Genomic DNA, 27,036 nt, shown 5'->3' on the forward strand with positions numbered 1-27,036 from the left:
AATGGTTTTGCAATAAAATCGATGTAAATATCCAGATTTTGTTGTAATAAAATCCTGCAGAGATAATAATCCAGGATATTAGGCTTTCTGTTGCATACTATAATATATGATAATGGAGTTTATTGTTTATTAATTAGTGCAAAATATTAGTATTTTTTATGAGTAGCATTTCATTTAAAAATTTAGGAAGAATCTGCCCGAAACAAATACGTAACACTACAGAATATGCTCGCACGTAAGTAACAATATGAATGTCATACATGTGGGTATAAATATACTACAGATACCTAATTAGCCAACTCCGCAAAAAAGCATCTTGCATTGCAGCTAAAAAAATATGGAAGAGAGCATACTAGACTTTGATCTCTCTCTTCTTGAATCAATTCATCAACAACTTATCAATGACTCTGATTTCTCAGACATTTTTCTACCAATTAGCCCATGCAGTACTCTAAATTACCATCCCACTTCAAGTTTTAGTAGCTTCTCTTCTGTGGAGAGTTGCATTGATGAAACATTCAAGGCAGATGAGTCTTTCGAGACGTTGGTGAAGCCGAATCAGGAGGAGAAACAGATGGATGTTGCGGTCGAGGGGTGCGAAGATCACGCACCCGAGGAACCAAGGCGTTACCGAGGCGTGAGAAGGCGGCCTTGGGGTAAGTTTGCAGCGGAAATAAGGAATCCGAAGAAGAAAGGAGCTAGGTTGTGGCTCGGGACTTATGATACTCCCAGGGAAGCTGCTTTAGCTTATGATCGTGCCGCGTATGATATACGTGGCACGCGTGCTATTCTTAATTTTCCTCATTTAATCGGCTCAAATTTTGAGCCGACTAGGAAGGGTAAACGGCAAAAGACCGTTTTGGAGGCCTCGTCGTTTTCATCTTGTTCATCTTCGAATAGTGTCACGTTGTCCAAATGAAGCTAATAAAGCTGCTTAACTTATCGAATTTATATTTTCAGACTTATGAAGTAACCTTTGCACTGTTGTAGATCTCGGTCTGATCCATTATATTAGAAGTGATATTGGAGCAAATAAGTTCAAGTGAATATGTTACATATGTCTTTTGCACATGCAACTTTCACTTCTAAGATCACTGATATTCAAAAGCACTGGTAGAGATTCTAATTTCACTTGTTTAAAAAAAGATTATAATTCCTGTACTCGCAGCAAGCCAATAGAAGAATTTAAAATGATTAAATTGCAATGCTAAGAGATAAAAGCTTTGTAATCCATCTAGTATTTTTTCATATTGTGTACATCTGTAAAAAATTGTTTTAAATATAATAAATGTTTGTCTTCAGTTCTTCACACCTCTCTCTCAGCTCTCACCTCTCTCTCTCTCTCAGCTCTCACCTCTCTCTCTCTCTCTCTCAGCTCTCACCTCTCTCTCTCTCTCTCTCACACACACACAGCTCTCTCCTCTCTTTCTCTCTCTCCCCCTGGTGATGACTTAAGGGTAAAAGTTGTGTTTCTCATGATTTGTAAATTATGGAACCCATGTGAAAGACGCCTCGGAAGATACAGTACATATTCATTGAACCACTCCCTTCCGGATATTCAAGGTTTTTTTAATGCATCATCTTCATTCGCATCTTGATGGAATAGAGAGACATTGCTGGACATATGTGGAGACTATACCAGCGCCGCGGATAAAAATATTCCTTTCTGAATCAAATTTTTGCTAGCTAAAACTACTGCATCTTGTACGACGAGTCTTACATTATGTATAACAGTTTTTTATGGGGTATGCCCGTGTTTACATGCTAATCACAAAATTTTATAAATTTAACTTATTTTAATTACTTTACACTTCTTTATAATGGTATGCTCCTGCATTCACAACGATCACAACAATTTAAATATATTAAAATTATAAATTTTAGTGATTAATATGTGTTCATGACATACATTAGACAAACCCTATAAATAATTTAGGGAGGTTGTACCAGTTAGGGCTGTTCACGAACCGAGCTGTTCGCGAACAAGCTCGAACTCGGCTCGTTAAGAGCTCGTTCGGCTCGGCTCGTTAACAAACTCGAGCTCGAGCTCGAACAGACAAATGTGTTCGTTAAGCACAACGAGCTCGAGCCGAGTTTTAGGGTGTTCGACTCGAGCTCGGCTCGAGCTCGCTCGTTAAAACTCGATAAAATTAAAATATATCCTGAATATTTTTATATAGGTAAATACTAAATTTTAATCTAATACATTCCTTTTATTTGAACACCTCTGAAAGTTGCGGATTTTTTCGAATTCTTAAAAAATAAGAAAGCTACAGATGGTGAAGCAGCAGGAGTAAGAAAAGTATTTGGTTTACATTTTCCTTAAACATACAAGCTTAATTTGTGCTTCCTGAAAAATCTTAAATTCAAGCACTACACAACAATAGCACAATTATCAGAACTACATAACCAATAATTCATAAAAAATGTTATCAATCAATCATTTACTTAAATAATTTAATTTGATTTTTCCGGTCAAACCGTAAGATTTTTTTAAAAATCCGATTTCACGGTACTTTTTTTCATCTTTCAACGATCATTTTGCATACCATATATGCTATATTTTGACACGATTTAGAAATTTTTATTTTAATTTTAACTTGTTTAAAATTATATTAGTGTTTAGTCATGTATTAGTGTCTCGACTTTTTTAAAAATATTTTGTATCGATCCAACCGTATCGATGTCAATATAAATATATTTTAGTGATATAACCAAAGTTTCAAATCAAGATAATTTTATTTGGTTTGTTATTTTAACGATCAAACATTAGTTAGACTACTACCACTAAATAGGGTTTAGTCCTGTATTGGTGTCTCGACTTTTTTTAAAATATTTTTCATCGATCCAACCGTATGGATGTCATAAAATATATATTTTAATGATATAACCAAAGTTTCACATCAAAAACAATTTTATTTGATTTTCTATTTTATGGTCAATCATTAGTTTGACTATTAACGCTAACTAGTGTTTAGTCCGGATTTGTTGTTTCGATTATTTTAAAAATATTTTATATTGATCCAACCGTATGTATGTCATAATATATATATTTTATTAATATAACCAAAGTTACAGATCAAAATAATTTTATTTGGTTTGCTATTTTAACGTTCAAACATTAGTTTGACTTGTACTGGTAACTAGTGTTTAGTCCTGCATTAGTATCTCGACTTATTTAAAATTATTTCTAAATGATCCAACCGTATGGATGTCAAAATAAATATATTTCAATGATAAAACCAAATTTTCAGACCAAAATAATTTTATTTAGTTTGTTATTTTAACAGTCAAGTAGTAGTTTGACTATTACCACTTACTAGTGTTTAGTCATTAATTAGTGTTTCAATTTTTTTAAAAATATTTTCCCTCGATCCAACCGTATGGATGTCAAGATATATATATTTTAGTGATATAACCAAATTTTCAAAAAAAAAATAAATTTATTTGATAAGTTATTTTCACAGTCAAACATCGGTTGACCAGAATTTTTTCCGGCTCGGCTCGGCTCGTTTATGTTCGCGAACAAGCTCGTGTTCGGCTCGTTAGTTAACGAGCTCGAGCTCGAACACGATTTTTGTTCGATAAGAAAGCTCGGCTCGGCTCGGTTCGTCAGAAAAAAAATTAAAGCTCGGCTCTGTTCGATCAAAACTCGGCTCGGCTCAGTTCGTAAACAGCCCTAGTACCAGTAAACATGATCTTGATGGAAACTAATCAAAATCCAAAAAGAGTAGTGCAAATCTTCTTCACTCCAATAATAATTGCAAAATAATCCATTAATTTTAAGTAACCAACTCTTTCAAAATTTTAAAGTGTTACATATTTAGTTGTATTCAACACTAACCTCAGAAGAACGAGTGGAAATTGAACGAAAAACCAGGGTTAGATGGGTACAATGTTAAGTAAAAAGACATTTCCAAAGTTTTAAGATGTTCGATTATAGATTCATATAGCAGTGTTAAAAAGAAAAGTTATCAGTCCACAAGCTAAATTCCCAAAGCTTTCGACTTGTAAAACCTATAGCTGAACAATCAGGAATTGTATGCATTAAGCCTTAAGGCTTAGTACTATATTTTGTAAGAGCATCTCCATCTCCGACCTTAATAGTTAAGATGGTTAACTAAATCATTATTATCTGAAATTTTGTTGAATTTGTAAGGTCATTTTAGTGGTATTAGCTATATTGGTTAGCTAAATTCAACAATAATATGTTATATATATTTTCAAATTATTTTATTTATATGAAAATTTCACATGTTAAAATAAATTTAAATATTTAATTAAATACAAGTAAAAATAAAATATTTATTTAATGAAAAAATATTGAATATATATTTATATAATTATAGTAAGACACTTATATGTGTTAAAAAATATATACTTATATGTATAATTAAATTTTATATTTATATTTATATTATATTTTATTATATTAGATTAGATTTATTAATATTTTTATAGATATGTAATGTTTCTTAAAATAATTAATAAATTGGTCAATAAAAAAAATCATATTTTATCACTTAATATAACATAAAGTTAAAATATTAAATATGAAATAAAAAATTTAACACATATATATAATGGGGGACGGTCTACAACAACTGTTTGTTGTAGACCGGTTCACAACAAACAGTTTATCAGCCGTTGGATGAGGGATGAAGGGCTTAGATCACAGCCGGACCGCTAAAACTTTCCACGGTTTGTCAGGACGGATCGCGGAAAATTTCCGCGATTGGGTACTGCTTCCTTATCCCCAACATCCCAACAACTCCTCATTTCACCACACAAAAACACCAAAATTTCCATAAAAAAATATACTCTCCAAGTTTACATTTTAGGCTATTTGGGGCATTTTCATTAAGAAATTCAAGTAATTTTGTCAATTTAAGGTATATTTCTTGTCTTAAATTTCACATTTTCATGGCAGATAAATTATTTGCTCGTATATTTCGTCATAAACGTCAAAATGAAAAATAGAGAGGCTATTGATCATAGTTTACATCTTGATGATTTAAATACTAGTGAATAACCTAAAACCCCTGTATATATTGAAGATGATGATTTTATAGATATAAATGAGGAATTTATTAATTTGGATGATGATTTGGTTGATGTTGAAGATGAAAATGAGGTTGAAAATGAGATTGATAATGTTGAGGGTGAGGATGAAGATGATAATGTAGAGGATGCAAATATGTATGAAAATGTTGATAGGGGGAGTTCCATATTTGAATCAAATTTTTCAAAGTGTGGATGAGGCCGGTCATTTTTTTAGGGCTTATGCTTTACGAAATGGATTTGCTATTAAAATTCAAGCGACCCATCATAATAAAGACAACGAGATATATGGTCGTTTTTATGTTTGTAGGCTTTATGGAAAAAGTGTTGTAGCCGAGAGTAGTCAAAATATACGGCGTAAAGAGGTTCTTCCTAAAAGTGAGTGCAAGGTGAGGATGTATGTCAATTATCAAAAGAAAAAACGTCTTTGAGAGGTAACTAGCCTTGAATTGGTACACAACTACGACCTTATTTCCCCTAATAAGAAGAATTTGGTACAAAATGAAAGACATGTCAACACCACGACCCGTAGTTTGATTAAAACGCTTTATGGTTCGGGGGTTCGTAATTGTCAAGTGATGAATGTGATTGGTAACATTCATGAAGGTAATAATAAAGTTGGTTTCAATGTTCAACATGTTAGGAATGTGTTAAGAGACGAGAGGAAGAAAATGTTTGAGATTAGTAACGCCCAAGCAGGGTTGGACTTGTTACATAGGTTGAATGAATAAAGTGGTTTTAAATATTTTATTAGGACCGAAGTTGATGAAGAGAATCGTTTGAAGTGTCTAGTATGGATTGATCCGAGATCTTTAATGGCCTACCAAAATTTTGGTGATGTTGTGGTTTTTGATACCACTTATCAGAAAAATAGATATGCAATGTCATTTGTCCCATTTACCAGAGTCAATCATCATTATCAATCGATTATTTTCGGGTTTGCATTGATGCGGGATGAACACGCGTCGACTTTTTAATGGATTCTTCGTACTTGGCTTGAAGGTGTGGGGAATAAGCCTCCATTGACTATAATCACAGATCAAGATCAATCCATGGCAAGCGCTATTGCGGTTGTACTCCCGAATACTACCCATTTACTATTTTCTTGGCACATTAGTCAAAAATTCCCCGAGAAATTAGCTCATTATTATTCGCCTTTTCCAGAATTCAAGAGGGACTTCAACCATTGTATTTGTAAATCTCTCACCGAATGTATTTTTGAGGCTAGATGAGCGTCGTTTGTGGAAAAGTATCACTTGCAAGAGCATAAATGGTTAAATGGGTTATATAAGTTGAAGCGCAAGTGGATTCTTGCATATACTAGAACCACATTTTCGGCGTTTTAAAATAGTACATCGAGGAGTGAGGGGATGAATTCTTTCTTTGATAAGTATGTGAGTTCGGCAACGGGTTTGAAGGAATTTATTGAAAATGCCCAAAAAGCATTGGCAAGGCAATTCATGAAGGAGAAGGAAGAAGATTATGTCACCATTAATCTAAAATGTCCTATGAAATTGTATACCACATTGGAGTATCATGCTTCTTGTATCTACACTAAGGAAATGTTTAGAAGATTTCAAGATGAATTGGTTGAGTCTTCAAAATTCTTTGTTGAAAAAGACCGACGAGCTAGTGAAGAAGGGGAGAGAATGTGGGATGTTTATACATACAATAGTTGTTATAGGCCCATGTCCGAGCCTACGAGAAGAAATGTTTATTTTGTGGCATTCGAGAAAGCAAGCTTTTTGGGAATGAGTACGTGTAGAATGCTTGAACATTCGGGGCTACCTTGTGTTGGATTTTTAAACGCAGCGGGGCGTGGAAAAACACTTTTTACACATACAAAATCCAAATAAAAGCATATAAATCGTGAATAAAAATTCGAGGGATCGAATCTAACCTTTTAAAATAATTCGGAGACAACGATCAGAGATCCTTAGCAGTTGCTCCTCAAGTGTGAAGCACTCCACCGGTATCCACCAAGAAAACGACTTTTAGGAGGAGGAGGAGGTGGAGAGAATTTGGTTTTCTAAAACTTTTGGGTTTCTGGGGTTAGAATAAAATAGGGTCTATAATAGTGTATTTATAGGCAAAATTTTCAGCTGAAATTTTCCCATAAATATTATTATTATTTTCCCATTTATTATTCTCATTAATAATTAAAACACCTTTTAATTATTAATCCTTTTTCTAAACACTTTAGAAATAATTCTCTCTCTTGATTTAATTTCCAAAAATTAAATCCTTTAATTAATAATATTAAGAACTTTTCTTAATTAATTTATAATCAATTAAATCTCATTTAATCAATTATTAAATTTGCCAATTAATTATTTATTTCACAAATAAATAATTATTATCCATTATTAATTTATTCCTCCACCAATAAATCATTCTCTTTTTATGGTGTGACCCTGTAGGTTCAATATTAAGCCGGTAGTAGAAATAAATAATAATAAAACTATTTTATCATTATTTATATAAATTCTCTAATTTATTAAATATGATTAATTAATTAGTCACATTTATTCTACATCGTGAGTGATGCTTCTCAACATATCGCGACTATCCGGATAATATGAATTCACTGCTTAGAATACCAAGAACCTGTCAGTGAATAGTTACCGTACAATAAACTACTTCTACCCTACAATGTCCCGATTAAATACAAGGCATGGATCTCGTGTCAAGCCTATCTAATTCAATCACTTTGCTTACCATTTACTATGCGTAGTTCTATGCAAATTAGAAACTCCTTTCTAATTTCATTTACTCTGGCCAGAGATTCCTGAACTAGCATAAGTGGATCAGCCTTGAACATTCGCTTCCTTCACTGGAAGGGGTAGATCCTTTATTGATCATACACTATCTTCGTGTACAAATTCCTATACCCAGAAGAGCCCTAATAATTGTCCCTGGAGACTAAGAACTAAACCAAAGCATAGTTCAGTGTACACAAGATGACTATGATGACCTCAAGTCTAAGGATACTTGTACAACTATCACTATGTGAACAACTGCTGACACGTGAGTGAACTCCATCAGTTGTTCAGCTGTGCGAGTCATGTTCAGTGAACTTATTCTATAATAAGCAACTACATACTAGCTATAGTGTCACCACACAAATGTCTATGAGAACAGACATCCTTCATAATGAAGTAAGCATAGTATGTACCGATCTTTGCGGATTATTAATTACCAGTTAGTAATCCTATGACCAGGAACTATTTAAGTTTAGAGTTATCATCTTTTTAGGTCTCACTATTATGATCTCATCATAATCCATAAAAAGCTTTACTCTAAACTATGGTATATCTTATTTAAACACTTAAATAGATAAAGCCCGTAATAAAAACAAAACAAGTCTTTATTAATATCAATGAAATGAAAACAGATTACATAAAAGTTATTCCTAAATCCTAATACATGATTGGACTTAGGACATATTCCTTTCAATCTCCCACTTGTACTAAAGCCAATCACTCTGGTATCTAATACCCATCTTGTATTTATAACGATCAAAGTGACTTTCATAAAGTAGCTTTGTGAGTGGGTCTGCTATGTTGTTATGTGTGTCAACTCTATTTCAATACAATACAAGAAATGTTACCGCGCTCCCACTAACCCTTTTGTAGACGCATGGTTCATCTTCGTTTTTGATAAAATCAAACTCTTTGATTGTCTCATCAAAACGAATGTTCCATCTTTCGAGAAGCTTGCTTTAAACCATATATGGTTCGTAGTATCTTACACACTAGGTTTTCATTTCTCTTGGAAAGAAAACCATCTGGCTATTTGCCAGATCTCATAGTCGTAGTAAGCAGCAATCGCAAGCAAAATCCGAACTGATTATAACAGGGCTATAGGTAAAAGGTTTCATCAAAGTCAATCCATTGCCTTTGTTTGAATCCTTTTGCCACAAGCCTGGCCTTAAAGGTCTCCACCTGGCCATCTGCTATAATCTATCTTTTGTATACCGTATACATAGATTCCATTCTGGATTTCATGGCACTATGCCATTTCTCTGAGTCAACACTACTCTTAGCCTCATTATAGGTCACAGGGTCGTCATCATCAATGATCAACAACTCATTGTCATTCTCAATGACAAGGCCATATTACCTCTCAGGTTGGCGAGACACTCTCCCTGACCTATGAATGGGCTGTTCCACAAAAGGTTGTTCAGTCAGAACAGGTGTTTCCACTTGATCCGTAGTAGTTTGTGCTTCTTGAACTTCATCAAGTTCAATTTTGCTCCCACTGTTTCCTTCAAGGATAAACTCCTTTTCCAAGAAGGTAGCATGTCTGGAGACAAACACCCGATGATCGATGTAAAAGTAATACCCTAAAGTCTCTTTAGGATATCCCACAAAACTACATTTTACGGATCGATATTCCAGCTTATCTGGGTCAACATTCTTGACATAAGCTAGACATCCCCAAATCTTAACGTGTTTAAGACCCGGTTTCCTTACTTTCCATATCTCATACGGAGTTTGAGGAACAAATTTGGAAGGCACCTTATTCAGTAAATATGCTGAGGTTTCCAATGCATAACCCCATAGGAATACTGGAAGATTTGCATAGCTCATCATAGACCAAACTATGTCTAACAAAGTTCGATTTCTCCTTTCAGATACCAATCTGGAGGAGTCCACTGGGAGACTATACCATTTATTTTGAGATAATCTAGAAACACTCCATTAAAGTATTCACCACCTCGATCTGATCGAAGAGTTATAATACTATGTTTAGTTGTTTCTCCACTTCATACTTATATTCTTTGAACTTTTCAAAGGCCTCAGACTTGTGTTTCATCAAACACATATCCGAATCCAGATCTATCATCTATGAAAGTAATGAAGTATGAAAATCCACCCATGGATTGCGTAGACATTGGTCCACATACATCTGTGTGTACCATTCCTAGCAAATTTGCAGCCCTCTCTCCATGTCTACTAAATGGAGACTGCAATGCCACTATAAAGTGAGATTTTCATCATCCCTTTTCTTTTATTAGTTTGTTCAATCTGAAGTAAACTATGTCACATATATATAGACCATTATTTAAAGTACCACGTCCATAAAGAATATTATCTCTAAGAATAGAACATTCATTATTCTCAATAATAAATGAAAATCCATCCAAGTCTAACATGGGAATAATATTCCTCACAATCGAGGGAACAAAATAACAATTATTTCAAACAATAGTCTTGCCCGTAGGCCTATATAAATGAAATGATTCTACATCTTCAGCAGCAACTCTTGCTCCATTTCCCATCAGTAGAATCACCTCCTCTTCCTCAAGAGTCCTACTTCTCCTTGGTCCCTGCTACAAATTGCAGATATGAGAACCACAGGCGGTATCTAATATCCAAGTAGAAATGACATATTCACTTCTATCATGAACATACCTGAATCAGAAGCGGTAGTCTCACTACCCTTCTTCTTCTTCAATTCTGCAAGGTAAACCTTGCAGTTCCTCTTCCAGTGCCCCACCTTGTTACAGTGAAAGCAAACAACTTTGCTCTTGGGGTCTTCAGCTTTTGGTGGAACCGGCGTTTTCTCACCTACTTTCTTCTTCTTGGAAGAGTTCCTCTTCCTTTTCTTAGGATTGGAACCTTCACCAATTAGAAGAACAGAACTCTTCTTAGGGGGAAAATTCGATTCCGCGGTCTTCAACATGTTGTGGAGTTCAGGCAGGCTGACATCCAACTTATTCATGTGAAAGTTCACAACAAACTGCGAGAACGAACTCGGAAATGATTGCAAGACCAAGTCTTGGCTCATCTCCCCATCCATGGCAAAACCAAGTTGTCCAAGACGTTCAATCAAATTGATCATCTTAAGTACATGGTCATTCACAGATGATCCCTCAGACATCCTACAACCGAACAGCTCCTTCGATATCTCATATCGAGCTGTCCTCCCCGCCACATCATACAACTCTTATAGATGCATGAGGATAGTGCGAGCATCCATATGCTCATGTTGCTTCTGTAGCTCAATGTTCTTGGAAGCTAGCATGATGCATTGAGCAACATTTGCATCATCTATCCACTTACGATACACAACATGTTCATCATTATGTGCATCACTAGCAGGTTCAGTAGGCTTAGGTGAGTCAATCACGTATTCCAGCTTCTCAATCCTGAGAACAATTCTCAAGTTTCGAAGCCAGTCAGCATAATTAGGACCAGTCAATTTGTGAGCATCTAGTATGCTCCTGAGTGATAGTGTAGAAGACATAACGTACAAAGTAAATCTGTAAATGATAAACACATAACAACACTTAGCAAATATTCGATTTCATTTTAAAACACTATATGAATCGGGTCTTTATTCATAAGTGGCTCCCACTAGTTTATCTAATTTATTCAACCCTCTACGTGAAAAATTAAGCATTCATAATGCTAGTGGGAATAGGGATCCTACATTCCATTACACAACCCCGGCTGTGGCACGAAACGCCATGTAATGTTCAATAGGCAGACAATTCTTGTCAATTACATCTTATGTTATTCCCTAATCAAACTTTAGCCTCTTGAATAATTGAGTCACGGCTGTGGCACGACAAACTCAATATTCTAAGTCAAGTCAAACCCAATATTCCGTACAAATGAATCAGTCCCCAAAGGCCCACGGCTGTGGCACGTAACGACCTTTAGATTCTTATTCAATGTACACATCTCTATGTAATAGACAGGTATTTCTTATTTCGAAATCAAAGCCCTCGGCTGTGACACGAAACGACAATGATTCAAAAATAAGAACTACTTTCTATCATGTTGGAAGGCTATGACCGACACAAGCCCATTGTGTCATTGGCCAATTACTACTTGATATTATTTAATTTTAGAGGGATTATATTACGTTACAATCATAATCATATTATAAAGAAATTCTTCCTTTTAAATTAAATATTTCAAATCAATAATCAATAATCAGATGATTCCCAGATCGGGTGGAGCATTGTCAAGAGGCGTCACTTAATAACCCTTTCTTACAGATAGAAATCTGTTGTTGACAGAATCATCCTTTCTCTCATATCGAAAATTCATATTCAATTACGTGTTTCATAAACACAAGAATCTCATGATTGTATTCATAATATTATTCTTAAGGTTATGAAACAATTTCACTATACTAGGTTTTCTAACAAACGCCTTATGTTCATTTAAGTTCACCTAAATCTATTATCGCATGATAAACTAATCATATATCACATATATCAACATGAATAAACATCAAGGTAGACATGTTACATCATCTAGCACATTGGTCTAAGCAATATACATCTCTATGTATCACATGAAGCATTTAAAAGCAACTAAAACAGTTAAAAATAGCTTTAAAACACTTCATAGAAATATAAACAGTTCAAAACTTTTATATAAACTAAAATTGATCACTCCATTAGATCCTTCTCGGAAAAACGAATCCAACGATATATTGCACGCCCAAAACGGAGTTACGAAACTCCCAGAAAATCAAATTTAATATGGACAGTCGGGCTGTAACGCATTACATGAACGCGTTACAAGCCCTGTAATGCATTCCGGTGATGCGTTACAGCCTTTTAAGCCATTTAAAAGGTGTAACGCATTCCCGGAATGCGTTACACCCCTATATTTTTTTTTATTTTCTCAGCCGCCGCCTGGTTTTTTGGAATCCGCGCCGCCTGACATCTGACCTTCTCTTGCTTTGCTGACAGCCGTATAACAGCAGATAACAGCACAGTAGATGCAGATAACTTACAGATGATACAAAACATATATATATACTATATATACATATATTTATACTTATTTAATTACGAATTTTAATTACAAGAACTTCAAAAATTCATAATAAAAAATCTATACATCATAAAATTATAAAAAAAATACCCAGACGATCTACAACACTTGTAGAACCCAGATCAACATTCAAAATTATTCTGAGAAACGATTTCTCATCAGGCAAAATTAATCCATAATATAACTTGTAAAAATCATAATTAATTCATACAAGCATATAAAATTCTGAAATTTTTACCACAGATCTATATGCATACAACCTATGCTCTGATGCCATTGTTGGATTTTTAAACGCAGCGGGGCGTGGAAAAACACTTTTTACACATACAAAATCCAAATAAAAGCATATAAATCGTGAATAAAAATTCGAGGGATCGAATCTAACCTTTTAAAATAATTCGGAGATAACGATCAGAGATCCTTAGCAGTTGCTCCTCAAGTGTGAAGCACTCCACCGGTATCCACCAAGAAAATGACTTTTAGGAGGAGGAGGAGGTGGAGAGAATTTGGTTTTCTAAAACTTTCGGGTTTCTGGGGTTAGAATAAAATAGGGTCTATAATAGTGTATTTATAGGCAAAATTTTTAGCTGAAATTTTCCCATAAATATTATTATTATTTTCCCATTTATTATTCTCATTAATAATTAAAACACCTTTTAATTATTAATCCTTTTTCTAAACACTTTAGAAATAATTCTCTCTCTTGATTTAATTTCCAAAAATTAAATCCTTTAATTAATAATATTAAGAACTTTTCTTAATTAATTTATAATCAATTAAATCTCATTTAATCAATTATTAAATTTTCCAATTAATTATTTATTTCACAAATAAATAATTATTAGCCATTATTAATTAATTCCTCCACCAATAAATCATTCTCTTTTATGGTGTGACCCTGTAGGTTCAATATTAAGCCGGTAGTAGAAATAAATAATAATAAAACTATTTTATCATTATTTATATAAATTCTCTAATTTATTAAATATGATTAATTAATTAGTCACATTTATTCTACATCGTGAGTGATGCTTCTCAACATATCGCGACTATCCGGATAATATGAATTCACTGCTTAGAATACCAAGAACCTGTCAGTGAATAGTTACCGTACAATAAACTCCTTCTACCCTACAATGTCCCGATTAAATACAAGGCATGGATCTCGTGTCAAGCCTATCTAATTCAATCACTTTGCTTACCATTTACTATGCGTAGTTCTATGCAAATTAGAAACTCCTTTCTAATTTTATTTACTCTGGCCAGAGATTCCTGAACTAGCATAAGTATATCAGCCTTGAACATTCGCTTCCTTCACTGGAAGGGGTAGATCCTTTATTGATCATACACTATCTTCGTGTACAAATTCCTATACCCAGAAGAGCCCTAATAATTGTCCCTAGAAACTAAGAACTAAACCAAAGCATAGTTCAGTGTACACAAGATGACTATGATGACCTCAAGTCTAAGGATACTTGTACAACTATCACTATGTGAACAACTGCTGACACGTGAGTGAACTCCATCAGTTGTTCAGCTGTGCGAGTCATGTTCAGTGAACTTATTCTATAATAAGCACCTACATACTAGCTATAGTGTCACCACATAAATGTCTATGAGAACAGACATCCTTCATAATGAAGCAAGCATAGTATGTACCGATCTTTGCAGATTATTAATTACCAGTTAGTAATCCTATGACCAGGAACTATTTAAGTTTAGAGTTATCATCTTTTTAGGTCTCACTATTATGATCTCATCATAATCCATAAAAAGCTTTACTCTAAACTATGGTATATCTTATTTAAACACTTAAATAGATAAAGCCCGTAATAAAAACAAAACAAGTCTTTATTAATATCAATGAAATCCAAACAGATTACATAAAAGTTATTCCTAAATCCTAATACATGATTGGACTTAGGACATATTCCTTTCACCTTGTAGACACCTATTGGCGGTCTTCACTAAGAAATGTGTTTCGAAAATTCCCCCGTATTACATAAATCCGAGGTGGACAAAGCATGCCAATAGAGTTGATGGTGTGTTGCCTTACGATTTGGATGTTGGACAAAGTAATGAGATGACCTCAACTGATCGATTTAATAGCATGACAATGTTAACCATGAGTTTTTGTCAAAGTAGCATTGCATCCAAGGAACGGTATAATTATGCCGTTGGAGTGATGAATCGATAAAAACTAATTCTCGAAAGAATGAGCGTTGATGAAATTAAATCTTACGAAAGCAATCCTCATGCTCCAAATGCAAGTGCTCATGAAGAACCAATTCTTGACCCTATTATGTCCCAAACTAAAGGGAGGAAAAAGGACGTTCGTTTCAAAAGTCCCATAGAATCGATTGGTAAAAAGGAGAAGCCGCCAAGAAAGTGCACCTATTGTCAAATGGAAGGCCATGATAAAAGAAAGTGTGCTAGTAGACTAGAGGATTTTAAAAATGCTCAAGAATTGCAATATAATTAGTAGTGTAACTTTTGTAACCGAATGTTGTTAACTTTTAATGAATTTGAATTTTTAGTATTTAACATTGCTTTCTTTTTGTTATATTTTATTGTCATATAATTTCCAATTATTGTCATATAATTGCCAATTATTTTCATATAATTGTGTTTTATTGTATTAGGTAGCATGACTAGCGAGTATAGTGGTCACAACAACTTTTCCATGTTAGCAACACATTCTCGAACTTCCAACCAAGTGACTCGTGGTATGAGGATAATGGCGAGGAAGATGTGGTCTCACCAACCTTTATTAAGATGGAAGATGCATGTGGTGAGTTGATGCCCCTTGTGGACAACGATGAGTCGCCCCATGTGGAGGAAGAGGAAACGGACTTGTACCCTCTCGATGAGGAGGCTTATCAGGCCAAAAATTGGATCGAGGCATGCAATTGGATGGGGGGTAGTGAACAGTGGAGATTGGTGGACTCTCATCCGGATCCGTACTTTCTTCCGATCTTGAATTTGGGCAACAACACGCCCGATGGAAAATGGAAAAAATTCGGATGGAATGGCGGTAAGCTTGCTAAATGTGATCGGATTGCCGATATTGTAAACTTGAGGCCTCGTGAGGGTTGTAATATGGACCAAATGCGCATTTAAATATGTGAAGGGTTGGGTTTTACACCTAACGGGAGGGACGGAGAGGGAATACGGGACATGTTTTGCAAGATTTCGTCTCTACGATGGCTCGAGTACGATTCCCGTTACCATTTGGAACGACTCCAACCCTTACCCGTGAAAACTTACGGAAGGGTATATCCGTGATGGTTGTGTACTTGTTCTCTACCATATTGCATGCTTCGTGAATACTAAGCAAGGAGTTACTGAACACCGATTATCCGGTGGTCTTTCTAATATACTAGGTATTTTTGGTTAGGATCAATATATTTCGTAAAATTTAGTGGATTCTATTGATCGTGTAATTTTCATTGAATTTGAACGGAAAGTATGATTATGAATTCAAGTATGAAATTTAAGATTGAAAGTCTACCTATAAATTTAAGATTAAAAATTAAAATTTACAAGTCCAACTATACATTAGAAATTATTATGAAATGTATTGAAAAGTTTCCATGGGCCTATAAATTTGGACAAAATGTTGACTTTTTAAGAAATTTTCAATTTAATATAAAAATTGAAAAAAATTATTTTTTTTTAAAATCATTCATTACCATATTTTAAGACTTTTGAGAATGGTTTGGATATTTGGAAGTTAGTTTAGGACCAACTTCCAAAAATTAGTAAATTTCAACAAAATGTTTGTGCTCATTACTCTGCCCCTAATCTGTTTTGTGCTCTGTTTTTGGGCAAAAAACCAAACACATGGACCGCAGAAATTTTCCGCGGTTGGGCCGGAGAGGGATCGCGGAAAATTTCCGCGGTTGGGGTCTGTGTTTTTTTTACAGCAGCCTACTAACAGAGCAGCCATAACCAAAATTCCAAAATCCACCAACAACTACAAATTTCACAATCCACAATCCCAACACCTACAACAATCCACCAAAATCTACAAAAAAACCAACAAAATCCACAACATTCCAAAATGTACAAAAATAACCAAAATCCAACAAAATTAAACTCTGTCAAAATAAACCAAATTAAATGAAATCCAACTACATAATCTGACAACTTAAAATCAAATGAAATCTAAATACATAATCCGAAAACCTAAAATCAAATGAAATCCAACTACATAATTCGACAACTTAAAATCAAATGAAATCCAACTACGAAGCTTCGTGACGTCTACGCATACGAATCCCGAGAATCCCCCTTGCCTTCCCTAGTTGAAGCTCCCTAGCTATCCGATACCTAAAGGTATCCACCTCCTCTTGTGACCAATTCGGTACCTCTGCTGAGTCATATCCTTGTGTGAACTAGTCCATGTATTTCATTACATAAACACCGCAATCATTGGAGTTTCATTGCTTTGGCCTGGACGGTAGAGCTAGGACCTCGGCTGAAGTAGGGTCACGCCCCTCGACTGGATGTATCATATACAATAGCCTCGACAACAACCATGACTGCAATGAAATTATGATCCGAGAATGAATACAATATACAATTGGTAAGGACTATATAGAAGACAGTAATAGTAGACAAGTAAAGGAACATACCACCACTCGTATATCCTCACGATAATCCGGCTCGTCATTCATTGAATCTATGATAAGACCTTCAAATCGTCTTATACCGAACATGAACAAAACCCAATGCACATCTTCGACACAATAGGGGATGAATATGTAGTCCGCCTCGAGAACAAAAGGACCAACAATAGAAGTGGAAAAACCAGTATAACTATATAATGCTTTATTCCATACCCTTTGCAATGTATCTCCACCGATCCTCGGATCTTTTCTAATTTTCTTCACATGTCCTTTCCCAAGTACCATGAAGTAGGGATCCATGAAGTAATAGATGGGTTTCCTCTCCCATATACCTCTAGTGTGAATCTCCTCCTCCCGACTCCATAGCAATCCCTGCAAATAAATATGAATGCAACAAGTAAAATGAATGCAACATATAAAATGAATACAATAACTAAAATGAATGCAACAACTAAAATGTATTAGACAACTAAAATGTATTAGCAACGAGTAACGAACAATACCATATAAGTGTATATGATCCTGTCATCAACCCATGTTCCTGGAGCCAGACTATGCATAGCTGATGCATGAACGTGATAGTCCTGAATAGTTTGACCACCGGGAATCCTCAGCGCCATCCCAAAGCTCCATCTCCAATCTGAATATATAGCATTCTTCTTTGTCATGCCGAGACTCTTAGTTATACTCCACTTCTCTTCTTTCATCCTGCGGGATGCAAGCTTCGCGGGCCTACTAGATGAGTCAATAGTCTGGGGTGGCTGAGACACATGCTGGGATGGATGTGTCATGTCAACGATATCCTGGGCAGGAATGGCTGGAATGTCAAAGTCGTCAGCCGAAGGTGCAATGAAATCTGGTTTTATGTTCTGAAATATGGGAGGTCTATAGGCGGGTCCTTTGATCTTCTTTATCAACCAAGAGAATGGTGTGAGGAAGGTACCAGAAATCCTCCCAAACTCCTCCACAAATTCTGGAGGAACCCTAGCATCCAGCTGCTTCAACATATTAAGCCCGATAACCATCTACAAACAAAAACAAACAAACATTTTTTCACTAATTCCACTAGGATATCATATATGCAAGATGAAATACGTGTGAATGCAAATTTGGTAGTGTGTGGTGTAATGTGAAATATGCATATTTGTAAAATAGTTACCACTTCATATCCCTCGAGGCTATCATACAACTCCCTCGTCTTTTCCTACTGCTGAGGCTGTGGATCCGGCTTTCCTATTCGCATATGAGATATATCAGCATACCACGCCATGTAATCAGCCTCAGAAGCAATGTCAACTGAATCATCAACAAGTCCATCCAAATCTGAACAAAACCTGACCCATTTGCCAATATCAATGAACCACCGTACAAGCCAATCCTCCCCTGCAAATGTGGCCTCCTTAGCCCCCTATAGCCAACCATGTTCACCGGCGCCCGTGGAATCTGGGGACTAGCACCAAACTGTCTGCTCACCCTGTCCGGATGCTGCCACTCGACCATATCATAACATACAAGGGGAACTCGACCGCACCCAGCTAACTGTGCCTCTATCATCTCACTGTCCATAACATCATCGAATATAGCATACGGCCTCCAGACCACCTCATCACCAGCAACACCATCAAACTCACCCCTATAGAACGATAAGCTGTGATGAGGACCTGTATTCCTGCGCTTCTTTGAAATCCCCATATGAGTATCACTAGAATAAACCCATCCCTCAGCAACCGGATAATCCTCCTGACCAGGAGACCGTAAAGGCACGCCAATACGAGGAAATCTCTCGTAAGACCAAACCTGTAACACCCAGACACAACAAGCAATGCTCTTACTGCCCTTCTTTGCAGCAATCTCCAAACCCCGGTATATATGAGCTAACACAGCTGCACCCCAAGCATAATAAGGAATCTCCCGCATATTAATCAATGGGTGCATATATCGAACATGAACAAAAGACTGGTTGATGCTAGGGAAGAGGATACAACCCATCAAGAATAGCAGATACGCCTTAGTTTGTACAACTGTGGCCCTCATATTATTCTTCTCAGGCTTATGTGCACCATATCTCTCAAACAACCACCCTAGCTTGATGTTATTCCGATATAAAGCCTCCTTCACCTCCTCCTCGGTCAAAGGCTCAAACCATTTATTAGCAAAATACGCAACCTTGTTCTCTATCACCCCACAAGTCACTGCATCCCCCTGAACTGGCAACCCTAGAATAAACCCTACATCCTCCAGTGTAACAGTCATCCCCCCTGCCTCATGAAGAAAGTGCTGGTCTCCGGTCTGCAACGCTCTACCAAAGCAGATATCAACCGAGTGTCAGTAGCCAAGACAACAGCAGGGTCTGCAAAAATCCCAAACCCAAGCATGTGTAACAATTCCTGCTGTGGTTTCCGTAACTTCCAATCATGCAATGACTTGTTCCCAGAATAGCTCTGCAACTTCTCTCTCCCTACACCGTCCCAAACATCCTCACTAATGTGATACCGATTATCCCAAATAATATTATGCACGTTCGGACCCGACAACATATTCCCGAAATCACCAAAATTATCCATACCTGAAAATATTGTCAACAGAATTCATCAATAACCACAATAAATACACCTCCACGTACACAATAAAATCAATCACCACATATATAAACACCAAGTACACAGTACATTTGACATAACTACCCATAATTTGGAACAAAATCATATTTTAATTACATCCATACTTTTACACTAATATAATTCGAATTTAACACAAATTTTATCATTAAATTTTCGAATTTTATACTAAATTTATCTATCATTACAAATTCGAATTTTATCATACAACTTTATCATTAAAACTTTGAATTTTACACTAACATAACTCGAATTTAACACCAAATTTATCATTACAAATTCGAATTTTGACAAAATTATGACAAATTATCCTAAAAATGTAACACTAAAATTCGAATTATCCTAAAAATTCGAATTTACTATTTAGCACCAAAATTATCCTAAAAAATTCTGATTTGACAAAATTATCACGAATAATCCTAAAAATTATCCTAAAAATTCGAATTATCACTAAATTTAACACTAAATTTATCCTAAAAAATTCATCCACATTTTTCATTACATTACAATTTGAAATTTACGATAAAAATTGAATTTAATACACAATTATTAAAAAATCGAATTAAAATTGACAATTACGAACCAATTCGAATTAAAATTGTAAATATTATTAACCAATTCGAATTAACCCTAAAAATTATTAACCCTAAAAATTGTAAAAATTCGAATTAAATCATGCTACAAATCATACGTTAATTCGAATTTAATTATATTATAATTCATACGTTAATTAACCCTACAATTTTGAATTACATACAAATATTCATATCTACAACAACAACAAAAACACAAAAAATCAGTTTAATAAAACAGAAAATAACAAAAGGGGATCAATTTTATACCTTAGTTACGAAAGAAGGAAAGATTAAGGGATGAAATTGATGTGATTCGTGGGTGCTGCGGTTGCTGCGGTTGTTGTGCTGTATCTCCTCTTTGCGACTGTTGCTCTGTCTGTTTGTGTCCCGTGTTTCTGTGTTGTTTGTTAGGTTTTGATAAAAATAAAAATGACACCAACCGCGGAAAGTTTACGTTGTCCGTGGGGCGAGTGTATTTTCGTAATTTCTCCGTACCTCTGTTCTTTTCCGTGGGCCGTTATATATATTATTTTTGTTATCAGCCGTTGGATCAACCATCCAATGGCTCAGAAGCTGTTTGTTGTCCAAAGGTCTCTAGCAACCGCTTGCTAGAGACCGACCCCATATATAATATAAATATAATATGAATATATGTTTGTATTGATGTGCAAAGTTATGTTAAAATAAGGTAGAAAGTTGACAGAAAGCTAACATGGATGTTTTAGCTAATGGCTACATGATCAATAGATATAGAAGATGAGATACATGATATCTAATTTTTTTGATAACAGGTATCATGGTTGGAGTAGTATATTTTTTAGCTAATATCTATATAACTATGCCACCTGTACTTTATAGCTAACAGGGGTGATAGTTGGAGATGCTCTACCTAACTTATACATTAAAAAGTGTGTATATTTTTCACTAATAAGTAACTTAAAAGATTAAGATAAACATAAATCACTTTACTTCTCTCACCTATAAGAATTAAGAATTTTCAATTTTGCTCTTCAACATTTTTCTGTCTTTAACTAGCATCATGAATATTGAATACATTGATGTTTACATGAGAAATGGTACTCAGGAAAAAGGTAAAAAAGGACGTATCTGTTTCATGTCTTCTAGATGATATACAATGCCTCCATACGAGCTATGAGCTTCATACAAGCTAAAAAGATAATTTAAAAGACAGAAGCCATGGAAACAAACTAAAAAACATCATCATCTGTTGCTCTAGACAGAAGCTTCATGCAATTTAGAATATTTCTTCTATATTTATACAATATCTTTTAGAATATTTACACATTTGTCTTATGGACTGATTTGTACAAATTTTAACATCTTTTACTGATAAGTGCAGGCCATATTCAACAATTTCAGTGCCTTAATTAAAGCTGAAGTACATTCATGTTTAATTACCTCGAATAAATACCATAATGCGCAGAGATGAACAATGTTTTCAAAGAATCTCTCTTTGTTCATTTCAAGGACTATTGCACCTTATGTATTTTTCACATGGATGGACAGACAAAACAATATTAACATGGGAATCTCGCAAAAAGTTATGAGTGCATTCATGTTCTTATATTATATATCCCCACATTAATAATTATAGTCTACCCAACACATGTTGCCTGTTCGTGGTATCTCTGTTGCTGTTTTACAAGATATCGAAAGTTCGAACTTTGACTTGACAAGGCGGGTTTGTGAGTGTGTAACTAGTAAAAAAAGATTGGACCCCATGCATTCACAACAACTGTACCAATCAAAATACTCAAAATTTATGAATTTTAGTACTTAGCATGTGACTATGGATGTGACTATGGGTATACACGGGACAAACCCATAATAGTTTTATCGATTTTGTTTAAATACACCATTTGTAACCCTTCTCCATCACATACTCCAAAACACATTTGCACAGAACTCTGCTAAATACCTAGCAAGTTATGAATCAAGAAATGACCTCTCATTCTGATCTTTCATTCTTTCTTCAATCTGTAGAAAACCATCTTCTTGTTGATTTTGAACTGTCGAACCTTTTTCCAGCTATGAATACATGGGATGTCTCACATTCGAGCCTAGACAGCATTTTCTTTCAAGAGAATAACATAGAGCATACATTTAATGTAGAGCATTTACCTCAAATGGATAACTACAAGCTTGACATTACCGAGGAGACACCGAAAGAGAGTCCGGTGGCAGTGGCTTGTGATCAGCTTCCATCCGAGCATAGGCGTTTCCGTGGGATAAGGAGGCGTCCCTGGGGAAAATTTGCAGCTGAAATTAGGTCTCCAGCTAAGAAAGGAAAAAGGGCGTGGCTTGGGACATATCAAACACCAGAAGACGCTGCACTAGCTTATGACCGAGCAGCATTTAAAATTCATGGCAAGGCTGCTAAGCTTAATTTCCCACACTTGATTGGCTCGGACATGCCTGAGCCAGTCAAGGTAACTCCTAGGCAAAGAAATCCTTCGACATTGTCTTCATCTCTGTCCTTTTCCTCCTCGTCTTAGTACTTTCGTGGGGGAAAATATCGATGTCTATCTTTACCTTTAATATCCGCTAAAAACCGATATTATAAACCCTGAACTTTCTCTACACATACGAAGATATCGGTTCGATTTATTGCAATATTTCTAGTAATGACAAATGGCAAACAATGCGTTGAAGGACTTATAATAAGTTAAAAATCAATCAAAGATGCCTAAGGATCTATGCTTCATGTATTCTATTGTTCTTTGATATACTAGATAGCGGAGGCACGAGTTGAAGTACGTTCATGATGTTCATATTGTCCTCAGTTAAAGTTAATTATTATGTCTGGAAAAATATTGCTCAGTAATTATCAGTCTATTGAAATAGTATGATTTATGAACGGAAACAATTAAATTTCATGAGATTAAGTTACAAAGAGACATCACATATTTTAAAAGTCAGTCTCAAAGTTTTGGCAAGACTCTGTTTGGGAGTGCCGTTAAAAACTGTTGTGCTGTGAGAAAAAGTGCCGGTGGAAAAAGTGCCGTCAGGAAAATTAGATGACTGTTTGGTAATTTTTAAATTTATGCATAGTTTGAGATATAATATATAAAAATAATGTTTTTGTGAAAGTTTGATGGTGAAACTGATAGCTACTTTTTGCAAAAGCTGAAAACAGTTTTTTCCAAAAGCATGGGGGACATGCTTTTGCTAACAGCAGCTTTTAGATCAAAAAGCGCTTTTCCACACAGCTGCTTTTAGAATTTATCAAACACCTGTTTGACAGCTTTTTAGCAAAAAGCTGCTGTACCTGTTTGCAACAGCAATACCAAACGGGGCCTAACACGTTTGCACGGCAAACCTGGATATAAAATTTTTGCTTTAGTATACACAGTAAAATTTTGGAAAGACATAATGATACGTTTATATAATAAAATACTATATATCAAATTACGAACATAAACATAAAACCTATAATGGACGAAATATTAAAAGTTTGGTAGTCGGTCGGTACTTATTGGAATTACTTAATCATCCTTACTTAATTATTATAGTTCTAATTATTGGGTCGATCAATTCTAATTCTTTTTTTTTTTTGACAAATGCAAAAAATTTTCATTAAATTGAATATAATACAGCCGGGACAAACCCCCAACTGTCGATACAATCAGGTGATGAAACAAATAACATACTAAAATCAATTAGATGATTTGTTTCCTGATCGTTTAACACATATAATTTAAAAATTCTTGAAGTTAAAAATGAAATCAAAAACATCTCAAGCGATCCAAATTGCACCAGCATCTCTGAAGATAGTAACATCGCAATTGACCATATCACGTAAAAACTATGGTTAGCCCAATGTTCAGAAACAACAATCGCATAAAATGAGATTGGAGAAGCGGCACCCCAGCTATCTACATGCCGGATACCAGCTATAGACATGCCGAAGGCACCACAGCTATCTACATGCCGGATACCAGCTATAGACATGCCGAAAGTGTAAACCCATAAAACATGAACAATCTTTGGTTGTGAAAGGTGAGCTCTTGCAATAATCATCACCGTCCCAGATTCGATACAGGTTTTGCAGATCACCAAAAATATCAGCAACTTCGTCCTCAACAGATCCAATACCAGATTAACCCAAACATGACTAAACAAAAACATAACAAATACTCCAAAAGGAGAGACAAACACACACTCCAAGAGGAGAGACACACAAATACCCAAAAGAAATATGTTTTATTGAAAAGAAATCAACCAGAATAAAAGAAAATGAAGGGATCGGGGCTTTCCACTGGAGAAAACCAGTGGAAGCCCCTCAATTTACTTGAAAATGGACAAACCCTAGGACATGGGAGAGAGGAGGGATGCGGGGGCTCAACTTTTTTAGTTTTTTGATTAATTCTAATTCTAATTGATATTGAAATCAACTTCCTCTATTGCTTTATCAACTTCAATTTTATTTTATATCGAACTCTATATCATTATAATTTATATTAAATTCAACTTCTTATACCAATTTATATTTTAATTCATATCGAGTTCTACATTATTCTAATTTGTTAATTCGAACTAAATTAAATTTAAGAAAATTAAATATATTTATTAAGAGTTAGTTGATATATCATGTAACTCGGGTTAAGATAAAATAACAATACTATCGATCCTCCTAAAAAATTATACTAATGAACTTGGATAAATAAAATATTATATGTTATTTATCTAGGATAAAAAAATACATCATACAATTGATTCAGACTTACACAAAACTAAAATAAAAATACAATTCGACCAACAAAAATAAAATCATATATACTAATTATTCAGTCAAAAACAAAATTATCTTATTTTTCCGCCGGGTCATATAGAATCGCTTATATATAAATAATCTATATTGGTATTACATATTTAGATAAGTTCGAATTATAATGAGTCAATGCATTTTAGAACTTGGCCCATTGTTTAAAAAATACTCGAAATTTGACTATATGACCCGGCGGAAAAATATCGTCACATTCTACGTTTAGTAAATTTAAATTACAATCTTACCAATAATATGAAATTTTTTAATATCTTTTGTTAATATAAATTAATGTGTTTGAGTTCTTTATAGGATCAAGTCAATTTACTATTTATATTAAAATTACTAATTTCACTAGTAACGCATTATTATTTTTGGGATTTGTCCCAATTTTAAGAATATTTGAAATTTGAATGAGATCTCACTAGATTTGTTAAAACTACGATGATATATTAAATCGATTTATTTTTCATTTTTCACTTTAAAAAAACTAACTTTTTAAGAGAATTCTTTTAGATCAGGAATATTCATTGATCAAGATAATATTGTACAAATATTTTGAATTATTTTAATATTTTGAATTATTTAAATTAAAGTTATATTTATACTATATTGTAGCATTTGATTCAATGCATTTTATATTATTTAAGGAAAAACATATATTGTTCAATTATTTGAAGGAATTAACCAGTTCAACTGATATTTATAAATCTTTATCGAACTGAAATTTTTTAATTTTAGAAGAATAGTATAAAATGTTATCAAATTATTATATGAAGAAATATTAGAGTTGTAATTAAAGAAACATAAAAACGGTTTAAATACAATTTTTCTTTCAAATTCTTGAAAAAAAATCACGAATATCAATAATAAGTCTTAAAAATATATAATTCATTTTTATGTTACAACCATGATTGATACCCGGTTGCGTAAAAAATAGATATGAATTGTTTGTCAGTGATAATGTGAATACCATATATAAATTATAGCAATTTATTTAATACATAATTTTAATTTTTGAATAATTATAAATGCATGTTATTTAAGCAATCAATTATCTCACTAGATGTTAATAATGATTATACATGTACATAAATCAAATATTAGCATATAAATAATTGAAACCAACGTAATTTACTAAGAGATGTAACATACAATAATTTACATGCTAACACACACATATATATAACTTAATCTTACTTTGTTAACAGTAGTGTAAATAAAAAACTAACATTTTCCCATACATACATACGTTAAATTTCAAAAACTAATATTTTTCATTAAAATCAACTTTAATATTAACAATAATGTAAATTTTCTGTTAAACAAACAAAAATGTAAATTTTACATTAAAGTATATTATGATTGCAAGTCATTCCGACTTCAGTTATGCATTTTTTATTTTTTTAAATTGAGCAAGTTAATTGTAAGTTAGTAGTGAACTCAGTAATAATACAGAGCAATACATATAGTTTATTTAAATAAAATTCAAGATTTTGGTCAACTTTGTATTCAACATATATGTTAATTTATACCTTTTTATTTGTAAACATACTAACAGCA

The 27,036-nt window shown here is 34.2% G+C and overlaps 2 protein-coding genes across 2 annotated transcripts; both read left to right on the forward strand.

Moving 5' to 3' along the window:
- Positions 1-285: 285 nt before the first annotated feature.
- On the forward strand, positions 286-1,196 carry LOC141719145 (ethylene-responsive transcription factor 13-like). Its single transcript, XM_074521529.1, has one exon. The coding sequence runs from the start codon at positions 338-340 to the stop codon at positions 917-919; it is 582 nt and encodes a 193-aa protein (XP_074377630.1). The 5' UTR covers positions 286-337; the 3' UTR covers positions 920-1,196.
- A 21,452-nt stretch (positions 1,197-22,648) lies between these two features.
- Positions 22,649-23,473, forward strand: LOC141706301 (ethylene-responsive transcription factor 1-like). The gene is made up of 2 exons (XM_074509121.1): positions 22,649-23,137; positions 23,441-23,473. The coding sequence occupies exons 1-2, from the start codon at positions 22,649-22,651 to the stop codon at positions 23,471-23,473; spliced, it is 522 nt and encodes a 173-aa protein (XP_074365222.1).
- The last annotated feature ends 3,563 nt before the right edge of the window (positions 23,474-27,036 follow it).

The sequence above is a fragment of the Apium graveolens genome, chromosome 1, assembly GCF_009905375.1.
Source record: "Apium graveolens cultivar Ventura chromosome 1, ASM990537v1, whole genome shotgun sequence".
Classification (NCBI taxonomy): domain Eukaryota; kingdom Viridiplantae; phylum Streptophyta; class Magnoliopsida; order Apiales; family Apiaceae; genus Apium; species Apium graveolens.